We start from the raw sequence: 22,940 nt of genomic DNA, 5'->3' as shown, positions 1-22,940 counted from the left end.
TTGCAAAGCACCTTCCTCACAGTAACTCTGTGGGAGGGAGATAATGCAAGTATAGGTATAATTATTCCCAATTTACCGATGAGAAAATGGAGACTCCAAGGAAGTGACTTGCCCAGAGTTACATAGCATCAGTTCAGATTCAAATCTCAGTCTTTTGCCTCCAACTGCAACTCCCTTCCCACCATCCCAGCACAGCTTTTCCTTCATAAGAGCCCTGAGGAGGGAGATTCCTTTCTGCCAGTGTGTTATACATTGTAGCAGAATAGGGATGGTAGCTTTCCCTACACCCTCTCCCTGGGCATTTCCTTGTGGGTTGCCAGCCATCCCAGCTGGCACTGGCTAGGGTTCTCCCCTACTCCATCCACGTCACTCTGGGAGCTGAGTTGTCAGAGGCCCTCCCAGCACCAGAGCTCTTGGATGTCATCCAAAGTTGCTCTTTGTCCTCTGCCCACTTCCTACCTCTCTGGGGGATGAGTTCCAGGACACCGTCTGGGATGCCAAACACCATGCCCCGTGAGTTCATGGCCTCACAAGTGTAAGCTCCTTGGTCAGCTTCCTTCACGTCCTGGATGGTCAGGGTACCCCGGCCACGCTCACTGGTCACTTTCACCCTGGATCATGGTACAGAGGAGCACAAAAATGAGCCCAGAGCCTTCTGGGACCAGGGACCCCTCCCCTTCAAATTACCCTTCCCCCCAGCCCTTGGCCCTTGGCAAGAAGCCTTGACTAAATTCTCATTGTACCTGGGATGAGAGGGGATATGGCCCCAATTGAGCCTCCAGTTAATGATGGGGGTGGGTACCCCAATGGCCACGCAGGTGAAGGTCACTGTCTGGCCTCGGGACACTTGAATTGACTCCTGGGGTGGGGTCACCACCTGGGGGGGCACTGTAGGCACACAGGCAAAGGGGGAAGGGAACTAAATGTAGAGGGAGAGGAGGAAAAGGCACAAAGGGCAAAAAAAGGGGGCATAGGAAAATTCACCAGACAGGCAGATAAATGGGGACCCAGAGTGGGGCAGTGGAGTGGAGATTCCCCCAAAGGGAAGTCCATGATTTTAGGACCCTTTTCTTCATGCCCTCCCTTCCCGCCATGCTCACTGCAGCCAAACTCGTCTGAACGATCTGGGCAGTCACTTTCATCATCACAGTGGAAACTGGAGGGGATGCAGGTGTTGGTGGAGACGCAGCGAAACTCAGTTGGTCCACATACCTCCCCTGGGAGCTTGGGGGCTGGAAATGCACAGACAGGACTTATGAACACAGGGGAGGTCACCCACAATGGCAATTTCTTTCATAGACAAACATACCCAGAGGTTTTCACATACATCATATCGTATATCATATTAAAAAAGGTCACGTGCATCATATCACATAATGTCACACACACACACACACACACACACACACACACACACACACACACACACAGAGTTACATTCAGTCCAGGTCACACAATCTCTAACAACAGGTCACACAGACATACTTAACTTAGGTCAAAAGTGTCTCTGACACAACTCTCTTTCTCCCTGTCTGTCTGTTGTCTTTCCATCCCTCCCTCCCACCCCACCCCCCAGTCTTTCTAACTTTCTGACTTTCTCTTTCTCCCTTCCTCTGGGTATATCTCTCTCCTTCTCTCTGTCTCTGTCTCTCTCTGTCTCCCCCCCCCCCCCCCCGGTCTGTCTCTGACTCTGTTTACTTATTTTTCTCAGGCCCAAGAATCAGAGAATTTGAGGGCTGGAAGAGACCTCAATAACCATTCAATCCAATACCTCAGCAAATGATTCCAGCCACATTCCTTTGCCAGACTAACTTCCTCCTGCAGAGATCTAGACATGCCATTCCTCCAATCAAGAAATTGTCTACTCCAACTCAAACCCTCTTCCCCACACTGAAGACCCTTCCTAGGCTGGTGCTGCCAAACCGACCTGGCCTTCCCTCACTCTATTTTCACTTTCCTGAAGCCTCCCATAACACTTTGCTCAACAGACTCTAATGTAATAATATCAGCTGGTCAATAAATATGCAATTATTAAGCACCTACTGTGTCCCAGGGTTGTGCTAAGTTCTGGGGATACAAAGGGAGGCAAAAGACAATCCCTACCCTGTCTAATATGGACAACTATGAACGTAGGAAAAATAGACAGAATAACTGGGAGGTGATCTACATATTTTGTCCCTTTAATAATCACAGTTCACAAAAAGTAGGTACCTAATCAATGGCTGTTGATTGATGAATTGACTGGTAAGTTCTACAAGGAGAAGAACCTCGATGTTCTCTGACCTCTACATCCATAAGCAAATGCTTCAAATTAACTTTGTATCTCTCCTGGTGTCTTGGATAAAATGTATCCCAGAATGTCTCCAAGAATGTCACAGTTAGATACAATCATGGTACAGTCACACACAGTCATAGTTTCAGGCATACAACATGACAGGATATAGCACAGCCAGTCACATACATACAACCACACAATCTCAGATATACAATATGACAATGTCATAGTCACACAAGGTCTCAATCACACATGATAATATCAGTCACACATAGCTGTGCCATCTCAGACACATAATATGACCATATCAAGGATACACAAAAATCACAGTCTCAGACACACAGCACAACAATGTCATTGTCATAAAATCAGTCTTAGAAATACATGACAATACACAACCCTAGTCTCACACACAACAAGATAATGTCAGTCACGCAATCATAATCTCAGATGCACAACATAACAATATCACAATTAATTACACACAACTGTACAATCTCAGACACACAATATAATAATGCCACAGTCACACACAATGACAGTCTCAGACAACATAACAATATCACAGACACCACTGATAGTCTCAGTCGCACATGACAATGTCAGTAATACACAAGTCTCAGACATACAATGTGGCAATGTAATAGTCATGAAATCAGTCTCAGTCATACATGATAATACTCAACTACATATTCACACACAATATGATAATGTCAGTCACACACAATCATAATCTTAGACACAAAGCATATTATTAGAGTTAATTACACACAACCACCCAACACAACAATGTCACAGTCATACAAATCAATCTGACAACACATAGCGATATAGTCTCAGACATACAACATGATATTGCCACAGTTACATCAATCCATCTCAGATAGGCATCACACAGGAACACAACAAAACAATGTCATAGTTACACATAACCACACAGATATACAACATGACAATACCACAGTCACACAAAATCACAGTCTTAGATACACAAGCAGAGATGGGATTCAACTGGTTTGCACCAGTTCGGCAGAACCGATACCTAATTTGATGTTTGGTGAGCCGGTTGTTAATTTATTTGAATCCCACTATTGCAAACAAACATGGAATAGTCCCACAGTCTCTTGCTCTCATATACACATTTTGCCCCAGAAAAATGTCATTGGTGCAGGGAAAAAGTTGATGATAAACTCTGTCTTCATTCTCCCTTCAAGGCCTTCCTGACTCTGTCACCTCCTTCTTGATACACACTAAGCCTCTGCCCAAAGTGATCATGGCTGTTGTTGCTTCTGGCCAGGCAGGGGATTCCAAGGGAAGCTTTCTGGAGCCAAAATACTTCATTTTTCTCCCAAGTTCCCAAGGCAAGTGTGAGTTAGCCAGGTCATAGGATTGGAAAGAGAGGACAGTGCTGCTCAGCTTGGATGGTATCTCTCTCTCTCTCTCTCTCCTTCTCTCTGTCTCTCTGTCTCTCTGTCTCTCTCTCTCTCTCCCTGTCCCTCCCTCCCTGATGCTGGGCTCTGAGGGGAAGGAGGAAGAGGAGGTAGCAAAAGTCGGATGCAGAAGCTGGATGGGTTTCCCCTCTTGAGGAATGCCTTTCAATTGTTTAGACCATCTGGTTGGGGAGGCAGCATGGAATACTGGATCCATATTGCATGACCTTGGGGAACTCAAGGCTGCCCCTCTCTAAGTTAGTTTCCCATCTGCAAAATGTGAGCATGGGATTAGATGATCTCTAAAGCCTCTCCCAGTTCTATCATCCTGGATCCTAATCCTTCTGTTCTAGCATTTCTATCAGGTAACATTTTGGCTCCTAAAATTCTATGTTTGAAATGTTCTCCAAGCTTTAACTTCCAGTATTTTCAGTTCCTTCCTAGTCCCAGCCACCCCCCTCTGCCATCCTGTGTTCTAAGAAACCTCCCAGCTCTTCTATTTTGTGTTCTAAGGGTTGTCCCAGCTCCAACCTCCTATGATCAAGGGACCCTTTTAGTTCTATGACTTCATATTGTCTATTCTCAGGGGTTCCAGCTCTTCCATGTCCAAGCTAAGTAGAAAAGATTTGGGCATTGCAAATGATGATATTGGATTAGCTCACACCATGACTTAGTGGGACTAAGAGGGAGCCTGGCCTACATAAAACCAAAAGCTCTCTTCCTCCCTCAATTTAGGAGGTACTTTGTAGACTCTTCCTAGACCAACTTGGTAAAGAGAAGGGGACAACTTAGGTAGTTGAAGACTCACGGCAGTTTTCCTCATCAGAATGATCTTCACAGTCAAAGTCCCCATCACATCGCCACAGCTTGAGGGCACAGTGTTTATTCCGGCACTGGAATTCATTGGGTTCACAGGGCAAGGAGAGTTCTGGAAGGACAAAAACCAAGGGGTTCTGCCAGTGATCTCCCCACTCCCCCAAAACCTTCTAATTGGATTGTGAGGAGAAGAGAGAGGCCTGGGGCCACCTACCCCTCATTTTCTCTCCTGACTTACCACAGTTCTCTTCATCACTGCCATCTTTACAGTCTTCTTTCCCATCACAGATATAATTTTTAGGGATGCACTGTCCACTGGTACATGAAGCCTCATGGTGTCCACAGAGCTTGGGCAGGTCAACTGAGCCAATTGGGCCAACTGGGCCAATTGGTTTAGCTGGGAGCTGGGCTTGGGAAAGTGCTGTGTATGGTATTAGTTGCATAGTTGGGGCTGGGGTGCTTGGAGGTGCTGCTGTGGGTTCTGGTGGAGTGGATTCCTCTGTAAGTATATCACAGAGGGAAGAAATATTAGTGAATTGGCTAGAGAGCAGGATCCCTGCTCCTGGTGCCCCCTTCCTGCTTCCTTGTCATGATCCTCTACCTCAACTGGCTAGCCAACCTTTCCTAGTACTTTCTGCCCTACTCTCATTCCCAACAACCAACCCTTCACCACAGAATTCCTCCAGTCTATTTCTTTTTTTTTCTTTTAGGTTTTTTTTTTTGCAAGGCAAATGGGGTTAAGTGGCCACACAGCTAGGTAATTATTAAGTGTCTGAGACCAGATTTGAACCCAGGTACTCCTGACTCCAGGGCCAGTGCTTTATCCACTGTGCCACCTAGCCGCCCCCTCCTCCAGCCTATTTCTCGTGTCCTCTACCTTGACTGATCCACATAAATGACTCCCTCAGGCACATTCCCATGCCCACCTATTTTGTGCCTACCCACCCCACCACTACCTGAACCCTCACCGCAATCAAGCTCATCAGACATGTCTCTGCAATCTGGCCGCTGATCACAGCGATATTCTAGGGCAATACATTCATTGTGGGTCCGGCAGGCAAATTCTTTGTCTGTGCAGAGCCTGGAGGGGGGTGTCACTACAGGAAGATAGGAATAGTTGGAGAAGGAGGGAAGGAGAGTCAGAGCTAAGCAATTAAGAAAACTGGGGAGCAAAGAAGTCTCAGAACAAGAGGCAATGCTGGACCATGGAGAACTTGGGGCAAGTTTCTTGGGGGTAGACCAAGGTTTCTTAACCTATTGGGCACCAAGGTATTACAGTTCTCAAGCTCCAGATGGGCTACTCATACTCTTTTCACATTCACAGCAATCCATGCTTCTGTCTTAGTACCCTCTTTAATGTTAAGGTGCTCTGTCACTGCTGACCATCTCCTAGGCAATCAAATCTCTCCTTGGGTTTTCCTATCACTGCACTATAATTCTTCTCCTACCTGTCCAACCCATTATTCTCAATGTTATTGTAGAACTATCCATATGCAGGAGTAAGCCCCTAGGGGCTCTGTCCTGAGCCTGACCTTTTTTCTCTATCTTAGTGGTCTCATCTGCTGGGTAGATTTCCCCACTGTTCTCTACAAATGACTCTCCAATACATGTCCCCAACTCTCATGTCCCTTCCTGAGCTTCCTTCATCAGCTCTCTTCTGAATAATTGTAGGCATCTTAAACTCAACTTATTCAAGAGAGAGCTCATTAACTTTCCTCTTAAACCTAGATCTCCTATCTTTTCCATTTCTGTCAAAGGTGTCAAGGGCACCTTTCAGGTGCCCAGGTTCTCAACCTAGAAATCATCTTCAACCCCTCATTCCACCATATATAAATATAATGCCAACTCTTGTCAATTTTTATTCCACAACATTTGTCTTATATCTCCCTTTTCCTCTTCCTACTCAACAATCCTTCATCACCTCTATGGCAGCAGTCTACTGGGAGGTCAGCCTATCTCAGATCTCTCCTCTTTCCAGCCCATTCTCCTAATAGTCTGACTAAAGCCTAGTTTGTCCACGTCACTTCTCCATTCAATAAACTCCTTCCTATTGCCCCAAAGACCAAATCAAGATTTCTCCCCTTGGGATTGAAAGCCCTGCACAATCCGGCTCTAGCTTCTCTTTCCCAGATGATCACACATTACTTCTTCAAATTCCAGTCAATATGCTGTTCCCTGTATAGATTCCATCTTTTACCCTTGAATAGACTTTGTAGTGGCCTCCTAGTAAAATAAATCTGTTGAGACAATTTTCTATCTACATTCCAAAACTCAAGAGCAGATGGTAGGTGCTTCAGAAATGCTAGTTGCCCCTGGGGTGGAATTTTAGACTTATTCATACCATATGCCTTGTTCTTTGCCACCCAGTTAGTAAGCAGAAGGACAGAGATCTGAATTGAGGTCCTTTGACCCTAAATTCAGTACTCTTTCCACCATTCTGTGCCTTCATTTTCAGTTCCTTCTTCACCCTTTTCCTTCCAGATCCAGGCAGTCAGTCATTGGCTGATAGATATGCCAAGAAAATCCCCTCTCTCAATTTCAAAAGATCTCTCCTCTGCTTACTAGTACTGAAATGCCATTTAATAATTTATTCCTTTGGGGTGAGTCTTGACCTTTCAGTGCCAATATATCTGGGGGGGATTAGGGACACTTTATATCTGAGAATGAGATTTTTTGGGTGTGAAGGGGCTGAATGAGGAGATGTGTTTTGATGGGAGATACACAGAAAGGGAAAGTAGAGGACATGTAAAAGGGATGAACCAAGATTCATTCTGTCATGGCTTCAGGGGTCTCCAGTCTCTGTGGCACATTTGGGACCATGAGTCTGATTGACGAGGTCAGGGGGCTTGGTTCAACCTCCAGGCTTGGTCAGGATGGGCATAGGTATAACCCAGAGCTTGAAGTACACATTAGAAATTTAAAGAAAGCTCAGGGTTGAGGAATGGGAGAAAGAGAACCAGATGATGAATCCCCTCCCTTCTTTCTTAACCCCATCAAGATAATTAGAAAGGGCAATGATCACTCAAGAGTGTCAAGAAAAGAGATGGTGCTGTCATGTGTGATGAGGGGTGATTGGCCCAAATAAAATTGGGTGTCATGTTGGTCCTGAAGAGGTGTTGAGAACAGTGACACTATTTTGGTGAGAGGGTAGAAAGGAAATGTGGGTATGATGGCCAGGAGTCTGTGGCACCACAGGACCCTTTCCTTGGGCAGCTCTCCTGAAGTACCCAGAATGAATGTACCCAGCTAGGGTTTGTAACCTAGTCCCTAAACCCAATATCCCCTCTGGCATATACCAGAAAGGAACAATGATAAGAGTGGTAATAATAAGAGGGGGTCTAGAATTGCTTCTTGGGAAAAATGATGAAAGTAGTGATATCAGAGGGGGTCTAGTACTGCTTCTTGGTAACAACTATGAATGGTGATAATGACCCAGCTGAGCTCAATTAAAAATGGATATATCCAAAAGAAATGTCCTGGGAGGCACTGAACTCCTCCAACAACAGTTCACACAGCACACTGGGTACAAAAGGCACACATAGAGCGCATGCCCCAGCCCTGGTAATGCCCATGCCAGGCCCATGCTCCAAACAGCACACAAGGTTCCTCAACATAGACACAAAAACATGGCATCCAAGCTCCCTCCCCACCCCCCGCAACATGGGCTGAGCAAAAACCTGAGGGTCGATCAGAGGGAGAGGGAGAAATGTCATGTACTTCTGACCCTCCAAATGGATGGAAGGGTCAAAGAAGTATGACTCCCTGAGACCCCCCTCCTGAAGGCCCCAGGGACTGGTGCCACTCTCACCTGGTGATGCCATGGCAACAGGAGGGGGCGGGGTTTCTGCTGTAATGGAAGAGTTGGTCAGTGACTGGCCCTCCTGGGGCAATGGGAGCTCCTCCCACCCAGGCCTCCAGTATGTGTGGGTGAGTGTGGGGGCAGGGAGCCTGTGGCAGGTTACAGAGATCCTCTCCTTGTGTAGCTCAGTTGAGCGGTCCAGAGTTCACAGACCCAACCCAGTTCCAGGTCCCCTCTGGAATATACCAGCAAAGAGATGAGAGTGGAAATATCTACAGAAGTCTAGGGATGCCCTTCCCTAGGTCTCCTCTCTCCCAACACCCCGGGTCCCCAGCCCCAGCCTAGACACGGGAACTTGCTTACCTGTTCCCAGGCGCCTGAACTGGAAGCCGGTTGTGGAGGTCACATAGGAAGCAATGGAACCACTGGAGACAACTGAGAAGAGGACTTCTTGGATCTGGCCAGCATCAGAGTTCCCCTCTGAACCCACATCAAGTTCCACAAACACCCAGCCTTCTACCTCCCTGAGGGTGGGATGGGGAGAAGGTGAGGAGGGGACCTCCAATGCACTTCTCTGTTCCCTGTTCCACCCAGGACCTCTCTAGCTGAGATAGCATGCCTTGTGCCCAAGCTCCATCTGGGGGATGGGCAGCCTTTACCCACCAGATGGAGAAGCACCAAAAGGCTGCCACAGTAAAGAAAGGCATGTCTACACACACACACACACACACACACACACACACACACACACACAGAGCGAAGTCTGAAATTCAACTTAAGCCTGATTTTCTTTTAAAAATGAAAACTGAAGGGCAGCTAGGTGACACGGTCGATAGAAGACTGACCCTGGAGTTAGGAGGACCTAAGTTCAAATTTGACTTCAAACACTTAATAATTACCTAGCTTGTATGATCTTGGGCAAATCATTTAACCCATTACCTTGTAAAAAACCCTCTCAAAAATGAAAACTGAGGGGAGGAAAAGCTCACAAAGGGCCCACTCAATCCTTGTTGTGGGTTTTCCTCTAAATCAGCATCAGAAGATGAATGATCTTTATTTTTTTTGGAGGCAATCTGCTTAAGTGACTTGCCCAGGGTCCCACAGCAAGGGCTTGAGGTCTGATTTGAACTCAGGTCCACTTGACTCCAGGGCCAGTGCTCTATCTACTGAACTACCTAGCCACCCCTGGATCATAGAGGTAAAAAGGATCAGAAAATCAGAGCTAGAAAGGACCCTGAGGCATCCAATCCAAACCTTTCATTTTAAAAGGGGAGGAAAAGGAACCTGGAAGAGATTCAATGATTTTTTTTGCCCAAAGCCTTGTAAAGAATCTGGGGCAGGACTTCAAGTGGGTCTTTCTGATTCCAAGTCCAGACTGAACTCTTAGGGGTCATCTAGTCCAACCCCCTCATTTTATAGATGAGGAAACAGACTTAATGTCTCACAAGACACATGGTGTGGAAAGGATCAGTCTAATCACATTATTTTGCAGATGAATAAACTGAAGTTCAAAAGGTTATATGGAGGACAAAGGAGTGGGTACAAAAAAAGGCATTAAGCACAAAAAAGGGATCAACCCTGTTCTTCATCTTCCCTTCTCATCCTCTAAAGCAAATTCATCCCATTTACTCTTCTTGGAACTTGACTAGAACTTTTATTTGTCATGAGGCCCTCTTCCATCCATTCAAGCTCCTGGTTTCTCACCACCATCTTCTCTAGGGTCTGGCCCAACCACTGAATTATCATGGAATACTAGGGAGGTCCTTTAACTTCTATGGGTTGTTTCTTCATATTTAAAAAGAGTAATCCAGATTATTTCTATGAGCCTTTGTAGTATTGATATTTCATGCTCTAAGATCTCCTCCAACTGTAAATCTTATTTTTCTTTTTTGATCTTCATCAATCAACCAAAATCTAACATTCTAGGCCCTCCCAGCTCTGATATTCTGTGTTCTAAGGGTTCTCTCATGGCTGACAGCCTGTGTTCTAAAGATCCTCCCTGCCCTAAGGATCTGGGAGTTGTTCCTTTATGCCCTTCCCTCCCATACCCCACCCAATCCATGCCCAGGGTGACCCTTCTCACTTGATGAACACCACGCTGACAACTTGGTCTCCAGGAATCTTCAAGTATTCAGACTCCAGCTGGTGAGGGATACAGAACCATTGGTTTCTCAGCTCAAGAGCCCCTTCCCTCACATCCTCCTCTGCCCTCCCACCCAAAGCTCTCTGATGCAGAGAAGGGCATCAAGAGAAAGGAGACTGGCCCCTTCCTTCCTGCCACCCCCTCCCACAACCCTGCTAGCCCCACTGCCTTCCTTTTAGTCTCCAGGACCATCCCCATGACCCCTCCACACCACCCTCAACCTCCCCTGGATCCTTACCGTATCTACCACTGCCTCAGACACGTCTCGGAACTCTTGTGAGCCTGCATCCTCCAGTTGGGGGCTGTAGTCGATGGAATGCGTGAAGTTCACCATGGCTCGGAAGTAAACTAGGGAGATGAAAGAATTGGAGCAAAGACAGAATTTGAAGCCTGTAGATCTTAGAGTCAATCTAGTTCAGCTCCATTGACAGATGAAGAAAGAAAAGCCCAAAGGGAGACCGTAAACTAAGACAGATCCTAGGGTAGGTATTAAGCTGAGACAGAATGTAGGATCTCTGACCAAGAGCAAAGGGTCCCTGTTGTACCCCAGCAAAGCATGCCCTGGGCAAAGGTATCCAGGAATAGAAAAGTCTGGATGACTCCCAAAGTTGAAATCCAGGGGAGGCAACTAGGTGGCACAGTGGATAGAGCAATGGCCCTGGGGTCAAGGAAGATCTGAGTTCAAACCCCTGTCTCTGGGGGCATCCAGAGAGCAAAGTAGATAGAGCACTGATCTTAGAATGAGGAGGACCCGAGTCCAAATCCAATCTTGAGACATTCATTAGCTGTGGGATCCCTAAGCCAGTCACTTAATCCCCATTGGCTCCAAAACTAAAATTAAAATAAAAAATTCTGCCTCTGACTTTTTCTATCTGTGTTATCTTGAGCAAATCATTTACCCACTCTCTGCATCAGTTTCTTTTATTTTCTCGCAAAACGGGCATAATAATAACATCTTCATAGGCTTGTTGTGAGGTTCAAATGAGATAGAATATACAAAGTACTTCACAACCTCTAATGCACATGATATATTCATTGTTTACTGAGATAAAATATAAAGCATTTTGCAAATCTTAAAAAGTTGTGTAAATGAAACAATATTCTTGATCTAATAAGGATGATGATGAATATCATTCCCATGGGCCTCGAACCTCAGAGTCCCCAGGATAACCAAGTTCCATTAGGGCAGCTGGGACCATCAGTGATGATGGAAAGGATGGGATCAGTCAGAGAATCAGCCCAGTACTACCCATCTCTCTTGTTGCCATCTGTCTGATCTAGACCAAAAAGGGCTCCTTAACATTTTTAGGGGCTTGGGACCCCTTCGTCATCTGATAAAGGCTTAGAATAATGTTTTTAAATGCACAAATATATAGAATTAAAAAGGAAACCAATTACATAGTGAAGTGCATTTATAAAATTTTTTGGGGGGAAAAAACTAAAGGATCCTCTGGGTTAGAGGGAGGGTAGTATGGCAAGTAAGAAGGGGCCAAACAAAGCTTGGGGCCATGAAACCTAAAGTTAAGTTTATCCCTGGGGCCCCAAGAAGGAAAGAGGTTGGGAGCTAGGGAGAGGATGATTCAAGATCTGCCCAGGCAGAACCAGAAATGAGACTCAGAGGAGAGTGACCAATCCAAGGTCACACAGTGAATAAAACCATAGTTGGTGTTCAGTTTCTCTCTCCTAAACCACAGTCACTAGGGTTCCAACTCTTCCCATTCCCAGACTGGGCCACTGGGGAGGCTGTAGTGGGCAGAGCGCCCCCAGCCTGGGCCACAGAGGCCCCCTTGTCGGGCTGCACAAAGACCCATTCAACAGGCCACTTGCCATCCTCTCCACCCGCCCCACTGGCCCTCCCCAGAACTACCCAGGAATGTGCCCACTCCCCCCAGAGAGGAGGGGAGGATCCAGGTCCCACAAAGACCCTTTCTTACCATGGGCTCAGAAGGGCAGTGGGCAAGGGGGTGGGGAAAGAAAACCTCCAGGATGAGGTTACTTCTTCACCTCCCCCTCTAGGACAAGGACAGCCACTCCCTAGGATTTACTGACTCATAGATTTAAAGTTGGAAGGGACCCTTGAGATCAGCCAGTTCAACTGTCTGATAAAGAGGGAAAACAGATTCAGAGAAGGAAGATGAGTTGCCCCAGGTCACATGGCTGTTAAATGGCAGAGCCAGGTTGTTATCAGTCATGTTGGGGTGTTTATGATCCCATTTGAGGTTTTTTTGGCAAAGATGCTGGAGTGGTTCACCATTTCCTTCTCCAGTTCATTTTACAGATGAGGAGACTGAGGCAAAAGGGATGAAGTGACTTGTCCAGAGTCACACAGCTAATAAGTTTCTGAGGCTGGATTTGAACTTAGAAAGAGGAGTCTACCTGATATTAGGTTCAACACTTAGCTACCTACCAGAGCCAGAATAGATTCCAGGTGTTCTGGTTCCAAGCCATAGGTGCTTTCCCTTATACCTCTGTAACTTGGGCACCTATCAAACTATCTTTTTCCTTCTCTTGGCCAAGACCCGTGCCTTCATCTGGGCAAGGTGTTCCCAGTGAGGAACCCTTTGTAACCAATGGGGATGGGCCCAGTCTGGGGAACAAAACGACTGGTCCAAAGACACCCAGCCAGAATGGCGCAGAGATGGCCTCCTTATTTCTTTTCTTTTCTTTCTTTTTTTTTTTTTTTAGGATTTTTGCGAGGCAAATGGGGTTAAGTGGCTTGCCCAAGGCCACACAGCTAGGTAATTATTAAGTGTCTGAGACTGGATTTGAACCCAGGTACTCCTGACTCCAGGGCTGGTGCTTTATCCACTGTGCCACCTAGCTGCCCCGATGGCCTCCTTATTTCTAACTCCAAGATCTGTTTCTTTTACACAGTGTCCTGGCTGGGCTGAGCCAGGGCTGGAAGAGGATCTAATGACACCCACGCTGGAAACCAGACCTAGGGGGCCGTTCCCACTCTCCTATCCCACAAAAGCAGGTGAAGCTGATGGCACCAGCCAACCTCCTTATCCTATCCCTGGAGGCTATTAGCTGACAAATGAGACCAGCTGGGGACAAAGGCTGGACCACTCTGATCTGTGATCTAAATCCTGAGCGTGGGAGGGTGGGGAAGGAGAAAATGAAGCATAGAAATGGATTCTCCCCATTCTCTTGGACTTGGGACAGGAGGAAACAGAGGATTATGGAAAAATCACTGGACTTGGAGACAGATATGGGTGCGAGTTGTTGATTTTGCCCTCACTGAACTCCATTTCCTCTGTCAAATGATGGAGATTGAATGGCTCAATCTAGAGATTCCCCAAGTGAGGCAGGGGAATGGGATGAAGGCTGGGATCTGCCCAATGGGATAAATGGGGGTTGGAGAAAGGAGGGAAAGGGAGGAGTAGGAACAATAGTCTTGGCTACCTGGGATCCTCTAGACTCAAAAGGGACAAAGAATAGAGAGAAGTAAAAGAGAGGGGAGAAACAGGAGGTGGGGGTGCAGATGTGGAAAAAACAAGAATCTCTCCTCTGTCTTCTCTCTTTTTTTCTTTGAGTTTTTTTCAAGGCGGTGGGGTTAAATGACTTGGCCAGGGTCACACAGCTAAGTAATTATTAAGTGTCTGAATCTGGATTTGAACTCAGGTTCTCCTAACTCCAAGGCCAGTGCTCTATTCCCTGTGCTACCTAGCTGCCCCATATCTCTCTCCCTCTCTCTCTCTCTCTCTCCCTCCCTCCCTCTCCCTCTCCCCATCCATCCTAGAGCTGCTGCAGGTCCCCAATGAAAAGACTCTCTATAGAAAAGAGAGATAAGAAGCCAAGTGGAAAGCAGACGTAGGGCCTAGTACATTGCTAAAATCTTCTACAAACTGAACTTGTGATAAGAAGAACTTGAGGAAACTTCCCCTACCGACTGGGAGCCTGCACTGTCATTCCCAGCCTTTGAGGGTTGCCTGGTACACTGAGACATGAGATGACTTATCCAGGTTTACACAGCCAGATGGGCCAGAAAGGGGACCTTGGTGGTTGACTCTGGATCCACTAGATTACACAGCTACTCGCCAAGAAAATAACTCCTCTGTAATGCTTATTGAAATGAATTGAGGGGCAGCTAGGTGGCATAGTGGATAAAGCACCGGCCCTGGAGTCAGGAGTACCTGGGTTCAAATCCGGTCTCAGACACTTAATAATTACCTAGCTGTGTGGCCTTGGGCAAGCCACTTAACCCTGTGTGCCCTACCAAAACCTAAAAAAAAAAAAAGAAATGAATTGAGAATGTTCTGACTCCATAAGGAGGAGAGCATGCCAGGGGAGGCTAGGAACATGCAGAGCTGGGGTTTGGAGGGGTGGGGGTGGTTCTTCTGAGGTTCAATGGAGAGAAAGAAACGGAGGCCGAAAAGCAAAGAAGAGCCGTGCAGCAGCTGGGATGGGAGGAGGCAGGCTGGTGTCCAAGAGAGCTGCCACTCAATGGCAGCGTTAGGAGGAGGAGGATATTAGATGGGGGGTAGTGGGGGGGTGGGGGTAGAATTCTCTTTCTCCTCCTCTAAACAATAACCCACAATTGCTGGCTGTGGCCTCTGGCTGTTCCCCAGTTGGACTTGAGGTTCCCACCCCCTCCCCTCACACCCCAAAACGCCTCCGCCCCTGGCCTGGCTCCTGCCCTTTGCAGCTGTTTTCCCAGGAAGATTGTTGAAGGAAAAAAAGTGAGGAAAGAGAGACTAAGGCAGAGAGAAGGAAGCCTGAGAGTCTGGGAGGGTGGGAAGAAGGGACCTGTCTTTGGGAAGAGTGAACTAGACGCTTCCTTGAAAAGACGTAGAGGTGCCAGAGGCCCTGGGACCCAGGCTATGTGGGGGAGACTGGGCTCTATGGACAGCCCAGCTTCTCCTCTCCTGCCCAACGCCAGGGGTTCTTTTGCCTCACAGCCTCTAGAGAACCCTATCCCATAGTCCTGTCTACAGTGCAAGGGCTTTCTGGTAGCAAGATGGCAGAAGGTAGCTGTCAAGTTCATTCTCCCCAGGAGCTATTCTCAACATTAATGGCCCCGAAGGAACTGGACCAATCCTAAGAGATACTAGGCCTTAATTTTGGCCTTTTTGACCATCCTGAGACCTGCTAAACATCAATCCCTACTCTCAGGAATCAGAAGGCTAACCTTTATGATCAAACCCTCATCCAAAGCAGGGCTGATGGGAAAGGACCAATGAAGAGCCCCAGAGGGCCACATTGAGACTGAAATTTGCCCAAGATGAGAAGTTAGAGGCCCCTCGCCTACTCAGGGCTCCTAGATGGCCAGGAAGTTAACTGGGGAGCTTCTAGCCAATCTAACCCCATTAGGGAGTTCCCTCTACCATGCACTGAACAGGCCCAACTCTGTCATCATTGCCTGGCAGGGAGCCTGGGTACCCAGCGCCATGACCACAGAACAGCCTTTGGTCAGATGGCTTACATCCCAAGAATGGCAGGAAATGGCTGTGGCTCCCTGGGTCTTGTTCACAGGGTTGTTCCCTACCTGGGATCCTGGACTGGTTTGGGGAGGGGGCATATGGGCCCCAAGAGAGTATACAGGGTTTGGGCCCCAGAGCTCCCAGCTGGGCCTTTCCCCGTCCCCCACTGTCCTAATCCAGATTCTTAGTTGTTCTGATTGCCTGGAATTCAGGGCTTAGTCCTTGGGAGTGGAGCCAGGGAGAGGGGAACAGACAGATGGATGGATTGGCCTGTAACTGTCTCCCAAGGGCAGGGAAGATGGGCTGAAACAAACACACCCCTTCTGTCCCCAAGCCCAGAGGCTGAACACAACTAGTTACTAGTCAAGACTCTAGGATGACAGAATTTAAGACTGGGAGGATCCTAAGAACACTGAATATCAAGAATTGGGAGGAACCTTAAAACAGACTATTTAGACTAGAAAGGGACTTGGGACATAGGATATTAGAGCTGGGAGGGTTTTAGAACATGGAATATCAGAGCTGAGGGTGTCTTAGAACATGGGTTGTCAGGACTGGGAGGGGTCTTAGAACACAGGATGTCAGAGCTGGGAGGGCTCTTAGAACAGAGATTAGCAGAGTCGGAAGGGCCTTTAGAAAACAGATATCAAAGCTGGGAAGGCCCTTAGAACCATATTCCAGTTCTTTGGATCAAGGAGTTGAGAGCAGTCTATTCTTGAATCATTTATCATACTTCTTGTTGCCATTAGCCCAATGGGAAAAGGGGAGGAAGAGTAGACTAACCCTTTGCACCCAGCCCTAAGATTCCCTGCCCTATGTGGGAAGGATTCAGGGTTGTTTTTTTTGCCTTTAGCATTGAACCTCTGCTTGGTATTGGGAGTCGTGTCGAGTTGTAGATCCTATCTCCTCTCTAGGTCTAGGCCAAAGGCCAGAACCTTGACTTTCCTCTGTCCAACCCAATAAAGTGGGTCTCCAATCACTTTTTTCAAAAAAACATCCCCTCTGATCAGGTCCACCTCAAGTCAATCACTCATTATCACTCATGTCCATTTCCCAGGGGAAGGTCCTGATTCCAAGGGCCCACTAGAAAAGATCCTAGGTGACCTACAAAAATTTTGGCCTCTTGGACTTCCCTTGGGAGAAAATGGGGGTAGAAAAGGAAAGAAAGGTTGGGTTGGAGGGTGGGTTCTCCAATTATCTTCTTAGTGACTTACCCATCTGGAAGTCTCCACTTCCCAGGTCCCCACTGCCAAGGCCATCTGGAACCAACAGAGATATATAGGTTAGGAAGAGATGAAGCCAACATCCCAGTCACAGAAGCTTGGATCCTATTTAATATTTGGTTTTTAAAACAATTTTATTTAAGGCAATGAGATTAAGTGGCTTGCCCAAGGCCACAGAGCTAGGTCATTATTAAGTGTCTGAGACTGGATTTGAACCCAGGTACTCCTGACTCCGGGGCTGGTACTTTATCCACTGCACCACCTAGCGGCTCCCTTGGATCCTATTTAAAAGGTCTTAGTGGGGAGGAGGGGATAACTGCCTCTACTAACAACCTTAGGAATATTTCATTATTCCAGGGATCATAGATTAGAGAGCATTTATAGATTTAAAATCTGAAAACCATGATACAAAGAGTCATTTTTGGACCCTCTTCCTCCCAAGTAGGTTTTTTTTTTTGCAAGGCAATGGGGTTAAGTGGCTTGCCCAAGGCCCACAGGCTAGGTAATTATTAAGTGCCTGAGGCTAGATTTGAACTCGGGTACTCCTGACTCCAGGGCTGGTGCTCTATCTATTGTGCCACCTAGCTGCCCCCCAAGTAGTTTTAAGGAAAGTGCTTTGTAAACTTTAAAGGGTCAGAAAGCCTCAAGTTCTCCTACTAACTTTTTGAACTTAGGAGAGTCACTGAGGCAAGTCTGGGTCTCAGTTTTCTCATCTGAAAGATGGATGATCAATGAGGTCCCTTCCAACTATGAGTTGCCAGGATCTGACCCTGCATCTCCAAGCCCAAGTGATTTTTTTTTTGGTGGACAATGGAATAAAGTGACTTTAGGGTCATATAACTAGTGTCTGAGGTCGAATTTGAACTCAGGTCCTACACTCTATCCACTGTATCACCAAGCTGTCCCTAGCCCAAGTGCTTTTACCACCCTCTTGTTCTACTGTAGATTTTTGAACCATGCCTTTAATTTCCGTGGTATAAACAACAATGGGTGAAGAAACATTCTCCACAAATGCAGCGATACCTGTTCTGTCTCTCACAGGCTCAGAGAGCTGTCTGGAGGGGGCCCTGGCCAGGCTGGGTCAGAGGTAGACCCAGAACATGGGTCTTCTCTGACCACTTCTCCATGACTGCCTCTATCTCCTAAATTACAGGGCTGAAAGGAATCTCAAAGATTACACAGTTCAGTCTCCTTATTGTAATGCTAAAGAACTCAGATCCCAGGGAATTGGATGACTTGCCCAAGGACTACAAATTCCAGGATGCCAATCAGTTCTCAAATCCCTACATATGCATCAGAGAAGGATTTGAACCCAGAACCTCTTTCTACTCTCCTTCCTCTTCAAATGGTCATTTGAAAGTTGAGAAAGTGTTTTGTTTCCATTATTCAATTTCATCCTCACAATGACCCTATGAAATGAGTATTAACTCTCCAGCTTACAGTTGGGGAAACCAAATCAAATGGAAGTCACGTGATTTGACCAAGGTCATTCAGCAAGTAAGTGTCTGAGGCAGATGCAAACATCTTTCTTTCCTGCCTCCAAATCTAGCACTTTCTACTAGATTTAATAGATAACACTGGTGCCCTGCAAATAGTTCCTGCCAAAGCACTAAACTGGGGTAAGGCTGGAAGTCCTAGGTCATTTGAGAAGATTTCTGACAAATATCTCCAAATGCCCAAGGGAGGAGATCAAGGAGGCCCTCAGAGCAGAGCAGGGTCAGGGCAGGACAGGCATCTAACAAACCAGAAAACAGCCTCTGAGAAGGTCCTGGGAGCTTCTTGTAAGGTCAACTTCAAAGGCCTAATCAGAGGGTCTTTAAATACTTGTAAATGACCAGGACAGTCCGCTGTGAGGCAGGAGAAACAGCAAAGCATGGCTGGCTGAAACTAGTGTGGAGGGTTGAGGAAGCCTGGAATACCACCGAATCAATGGGACAGCAGTGATGGACATGGGGAAGGAGTGAGTGCAAAAGACAGGGCAGAAAAGACTGACTCTTTCAGCTGAATGAAGGAGGACAAGGTTTAAAAGAGATGTGAATGACTCCTACCCCTAGACGTTGGACCAGAATTGGAGCTAGAACAAGGAAGTGCTGGACTTGGAATGGCTCTGGGCAGGTCATTTAAGCTGTACAAACCTGAGACTTATCTATGAAGTCAAGAGATGGGTTGCACTGTACATGGAGGGAGTGTGCTCCCAGTGAGGAAATTTTAGATGCTTACATTTGAGTAAGAACTTGTCCAACTTGGACAGTTCATTTGTGGGAATGTTACTTCCAAGAGGTAGCACAAGCCAAAAAAAGAAATGGAAAAAAAAAAAGAAAACCTTTTAAAAAGACTTAAATTCTTCTTAGTAGGTGACAGTCATTCAGTCAGTCAAAAACAATCAGCCCAAACTCAATTATTAAGTGCCTACCAGATGCTAAGTACTGTACTAAAAGCTGGGGATACAAAGAAAGGCAGAAAATGGTCCCTGTCTTCAAGGAGCTCCCAGTTTAAGGGGAGACAATTTGAAAGTACCTATGTACAAATAAGATAAAGACAAAATAAACTGGAGATAATCCACAGAGAGAAGGCAATAGAATTAAGAGGGATAAGGGAGGTGGGACTTTATTTTTTTGTTTTTTTGCAAGGCAATGGGTTAAGTGACTTGCCCAGGGTTATACAGCTATGTAATTATTAAGTGTCTGAGTCCAGATTTGAATTCAGGTATTCCTGACTCCAAGGTCAATACTCTATCCATTGTACCACCTAACTGCCCTAGGAGGTGGGATCTTAGCTGAAACTTGAAGGAAGTCCTTCAGGCATCACATGGGAGACCAGGACAGAAAATGTTTGGAGCATCTTGTTCAAGGAGTAGCCTGGAGGTCATTGTCAATGGATCAAATAATACATATTAGAGGATAAAGTGGATAAGACTGGAAAACCAGATGACACTAGGTGATGAAGGACTTTGGATGATAAACAGAGCATTGGGTGTTTGATTCTGGAGGCAATGAGGAGCAGGTGACTTGACTGAACTTGCCCTTTAACTTCTACCTCTTTCATATCTGAGTGGAGGAGGACAGACCAGAGTGGGGAAAGACTTGAAGAAGGTAAATCTCTCAGTGGGCTACTGCAATAATTCAGGTTTAAGGAGATGAGGGCCTGCATTAGAACGATAGAAGTGGTAGAGGATATTTGATATAAAAACATTATAAATATCTTTTTGGGTGGTGTTGGAAGGGATTTTAAAGGTCATTTATAGATAGAGGAGAAACAGAGGCCCAGAATAGATAAGAGATTTGCATTATTTTATAGACAAGAAATTGGGCAGCTATGTGTAACAGTGACCTGGAGTCAGGAAGATCTGAGTTCAAATCCAGCCTCAGATACTTCCCAGCTGTGTGATCCTGAGTGGGTCACTTTACCCTGTTGGCCTCAGTTCCCTCATCTGTAAAATGAATTGGAGAAGGAAATAGCAAACCACTCCAGTAACTCTACCAAGAAAACCCCAAAGAAGGTCATAAAGAATTAGACATGACTGAAAAACAACTGAAAGCAAAAGATAAATTCAAATGGTTTGAAGCACTGAAATGTCACAGGGGTAGATGTTAGGACCTGTTGTGAGGAAGACCCAAGTTCAAATATAGCTTTCCTTTACTAACTGTGTGATCCTGAGTGGCTGATCCTGCCTCTGTTTCCTCATCAGTAAATGGGAATAATAACAATACCTACCTTCCAGGATTTCGAGAATCAAAGGAGATCATATTTGTAAAGGAGATCATATTTGTAAAGGAGATCATATTTGTAAAGGAGATCATATTTGTAAAGGAGATCATATTTGTAAAGTTCCATAAAAAAAATTAGATATTTTTTGCTCAAGATGATCTAGTCCAACCTCTTCACTTCACAGATACAGACTCTGAGCCCCCAAGAGGGCTAGTGACATTTCCGAAGTGACCCATATAGCAAAATGAACAGGGAGCCAGGAAATGACTCTGAATGAAGTGCTCAACATACTCAATCTAACAGGTTCCTTGGATAGGAAAGGAGATTGAGGTCTGAGCCCCTGTTCTCATACAATAGCCTTGGGTTGTCTTTCCTTCCCTCCCCCAGAATGACTGGTGTAGAAGGAACCTTCTTCACCCTTTGTTCCCACTCTTTCTCCAACTATCCTCCCTTGGCCCAATCCGCTCACCTCCAGAGGCCTCATCAGCCAACAGGTCTTCATCATCAGAGAGGTCGGAATAGTTCCATCGAGGCCGGACCACCGCCGTCTCCTGTTCTGCATCTTCAGGCAGTGACAATCCATCATATGCAGCTCGACTGTGGACCACCTGTAAGATATCAAAGTGTCAGTCATGGGGCTTCATCTTTCTGGACTCAGAGACAGTCTGAGTGGGGATTCTTTCCCCTCATGTTCCTTTAAGGATCATCTATCCCCCATCCAAGCAAAATTCCCAGTAGCACCCTCCAAGGGATCTATGTGAGTAAGCTGCTGACTAGGGCATGATGCCCATGGGCAGCACGGGCAAAGAAAGGGGGGAGAGGGATAACAATAATAATAGTGACTGGATCTCTGAGTGCACAGCAGACTCTCCTGTGAGAAAACACCGACCACAGCAGGCTGGCATTGATCACTGTCACTTATAGACTTGGCTGTCTAGAGCACCAAGAGGTTAAGTAATTTGCCCTGGGTCACCCAGCCAATGAGTATGTGTTAGAAGCAGGACCCAAACCAAAGACTTCTTGACTCTGAGGTCGGTTCCCTATTACCAAACAACACACTCTATTGATAATAAGGCTTATAAAGAGAATTCATGACCAAACCAGGTCATTAGGAATAGAAACTAAAGTTATCAAAATTTAAGGAATCCAGGAACTATTTGTCAGTTGCAGATTGGACCAAAAAATGGCAGAGACTGTTCAACATATCACTGTAGGCTGCACCTACTGAAGACAATCACAATCAAGTAGTCCTAACTATGTACCAGATGGTTGTTATTTCTTAAGAATCAAACAGTGAGAAATCTCTGCATTATAAAAACAGGACACCCCTCCCAAACCCTACCAACTCAATAAATGAGGCCACTAAACTACACATCAGGATCCCTTATGAACTACTGATTGACTTATTAAAAAATCATATATTAGTATTATCTGGGTCCTATTGTGTTTTCATTTACTTTGTTAAATATTTTCCCATTTACATTTTAATGGCACTCCTAGTGATGCCCAAGTTTGGCAACTCTGGCCTGGGGCACTGAGATCTGATATGCATAACTCAAAAAGCCAAAAATGTATCAGAAGGAGAACTTGAGCCTAGATCCCTCCTGGATATGAGAGTTGCTGTCTGAGATGACAAATCTCCATACTAAAAAAGGAGACCTTAAAAACATCCTCAAAAATTCAACCAACAAATTATGCTGGAAGCATACAGCAATCCTAGAAGCCAATTTTTAGTCCACAGTATTCCCAAGATAAAAAATGATTCATAAAATCTTAATCACATGTTAATAAATACTGCCATAACATGTACTCATAATCTCTAGTTGGCATTCAACAAAAAGCTTTCAAAACCATAGATTGTAGCAAAAGAAAATCCAGATCATGGGAAAACTGTATGTCACCATCATCGTCGTCATCATTGATTGTATTTTTTTTTTTTAGATTTTTAAGGCAAATGGGGTTAAGTGGTTTGCCCAAGGCCACACAGCTAGGTTATTATTAAGTGTCTGAGGCCGGATTTGAACTTAGGTACTCCTGACTCCAGGGCCAGTGCTCTATCCACTGCACCACCTAGCCGCCCCTAAAACAGTTTTTATAGTTATTAATTCATTTGATCATCATGA

General features: G+C 45.9%; 1 protein-coding gene across 1 annotated transcript in view; it reads right to left on the bottom strand.

Moving 5' to 3' along the window:
- HSPG2 (heparan sulfate proteoglycan 2) overlaps window positions 1-22,940 on the bottom strand; it is a 192,367-nt gene that overhangs the window by 113,493 nt on the left and 55,934 nt on the right. Inside the window, exons 2-13 of the mRNA XM_074218188.1 lie at window positions 21,287-21,425; window positions 17,101-17,145; window positions 10,702-10,811; window positions 10,404-10,462; window positions 8,684-8,844; window positions 8,330-8,368; window positions 5,490-5,618; window positions 4,760-5,020; window positions 4,514-4,633; window positions 1,101-1,232; window positions 744-888; window positions 460-611 (exon numbers count right to left, since the gene is read on the bottom strand). Coding sequence (XP_074074289.1) covers window positions 460-611; window positions 744-888; window positions 1,101-1,232; window positions 4,514-4,633; window positions 4,760-5,020; window positions 5,490-5,618; window positions 8,330-8,368; window positions 8,684-8,844; window positions 10,404-10,462; window positions 10,702-10,811; window positions 17,101-17,145; window positions 21,287-21,425 — 1,492 coding nt within the window. The remainder of the gene's footprint in view (window positions 1-459; window positions 612-743; window positions 889-1,100; window positions 1,233-4,513; window positions 4,634-4,759; window positions 5,021-5,489; window positions 5,619-8,329; window positions 8,369-8,683; window positions 8,845-10,403; window positions 10,463-10,701; window positions 10,812-17,100; window positions 17,146-21,286; window positions 21,426-22,940) is intronic.

Source organism: Macrotis lagotis, chromosome 1 (assembly GCF_037893015.1).
Source record: "Macrotis lagotis isolate mMagLag1 chromosome 1, bilby.v1.9.chrom.fasta, whole genome shotgun sequence".
In the NCBI taxonomy this organism is placed as follows: Eukaryota; Metazoa; Chordata; class Mammalia; order Peramelemorphia; family Peramelidae; genus Macrotis; species Macrotis lagotis.
The sequence above is the reverse complement of the archived record's forward strand: the minus strand, read 5'-3'. Positions and strand labels throughout refer to the sequence as shown.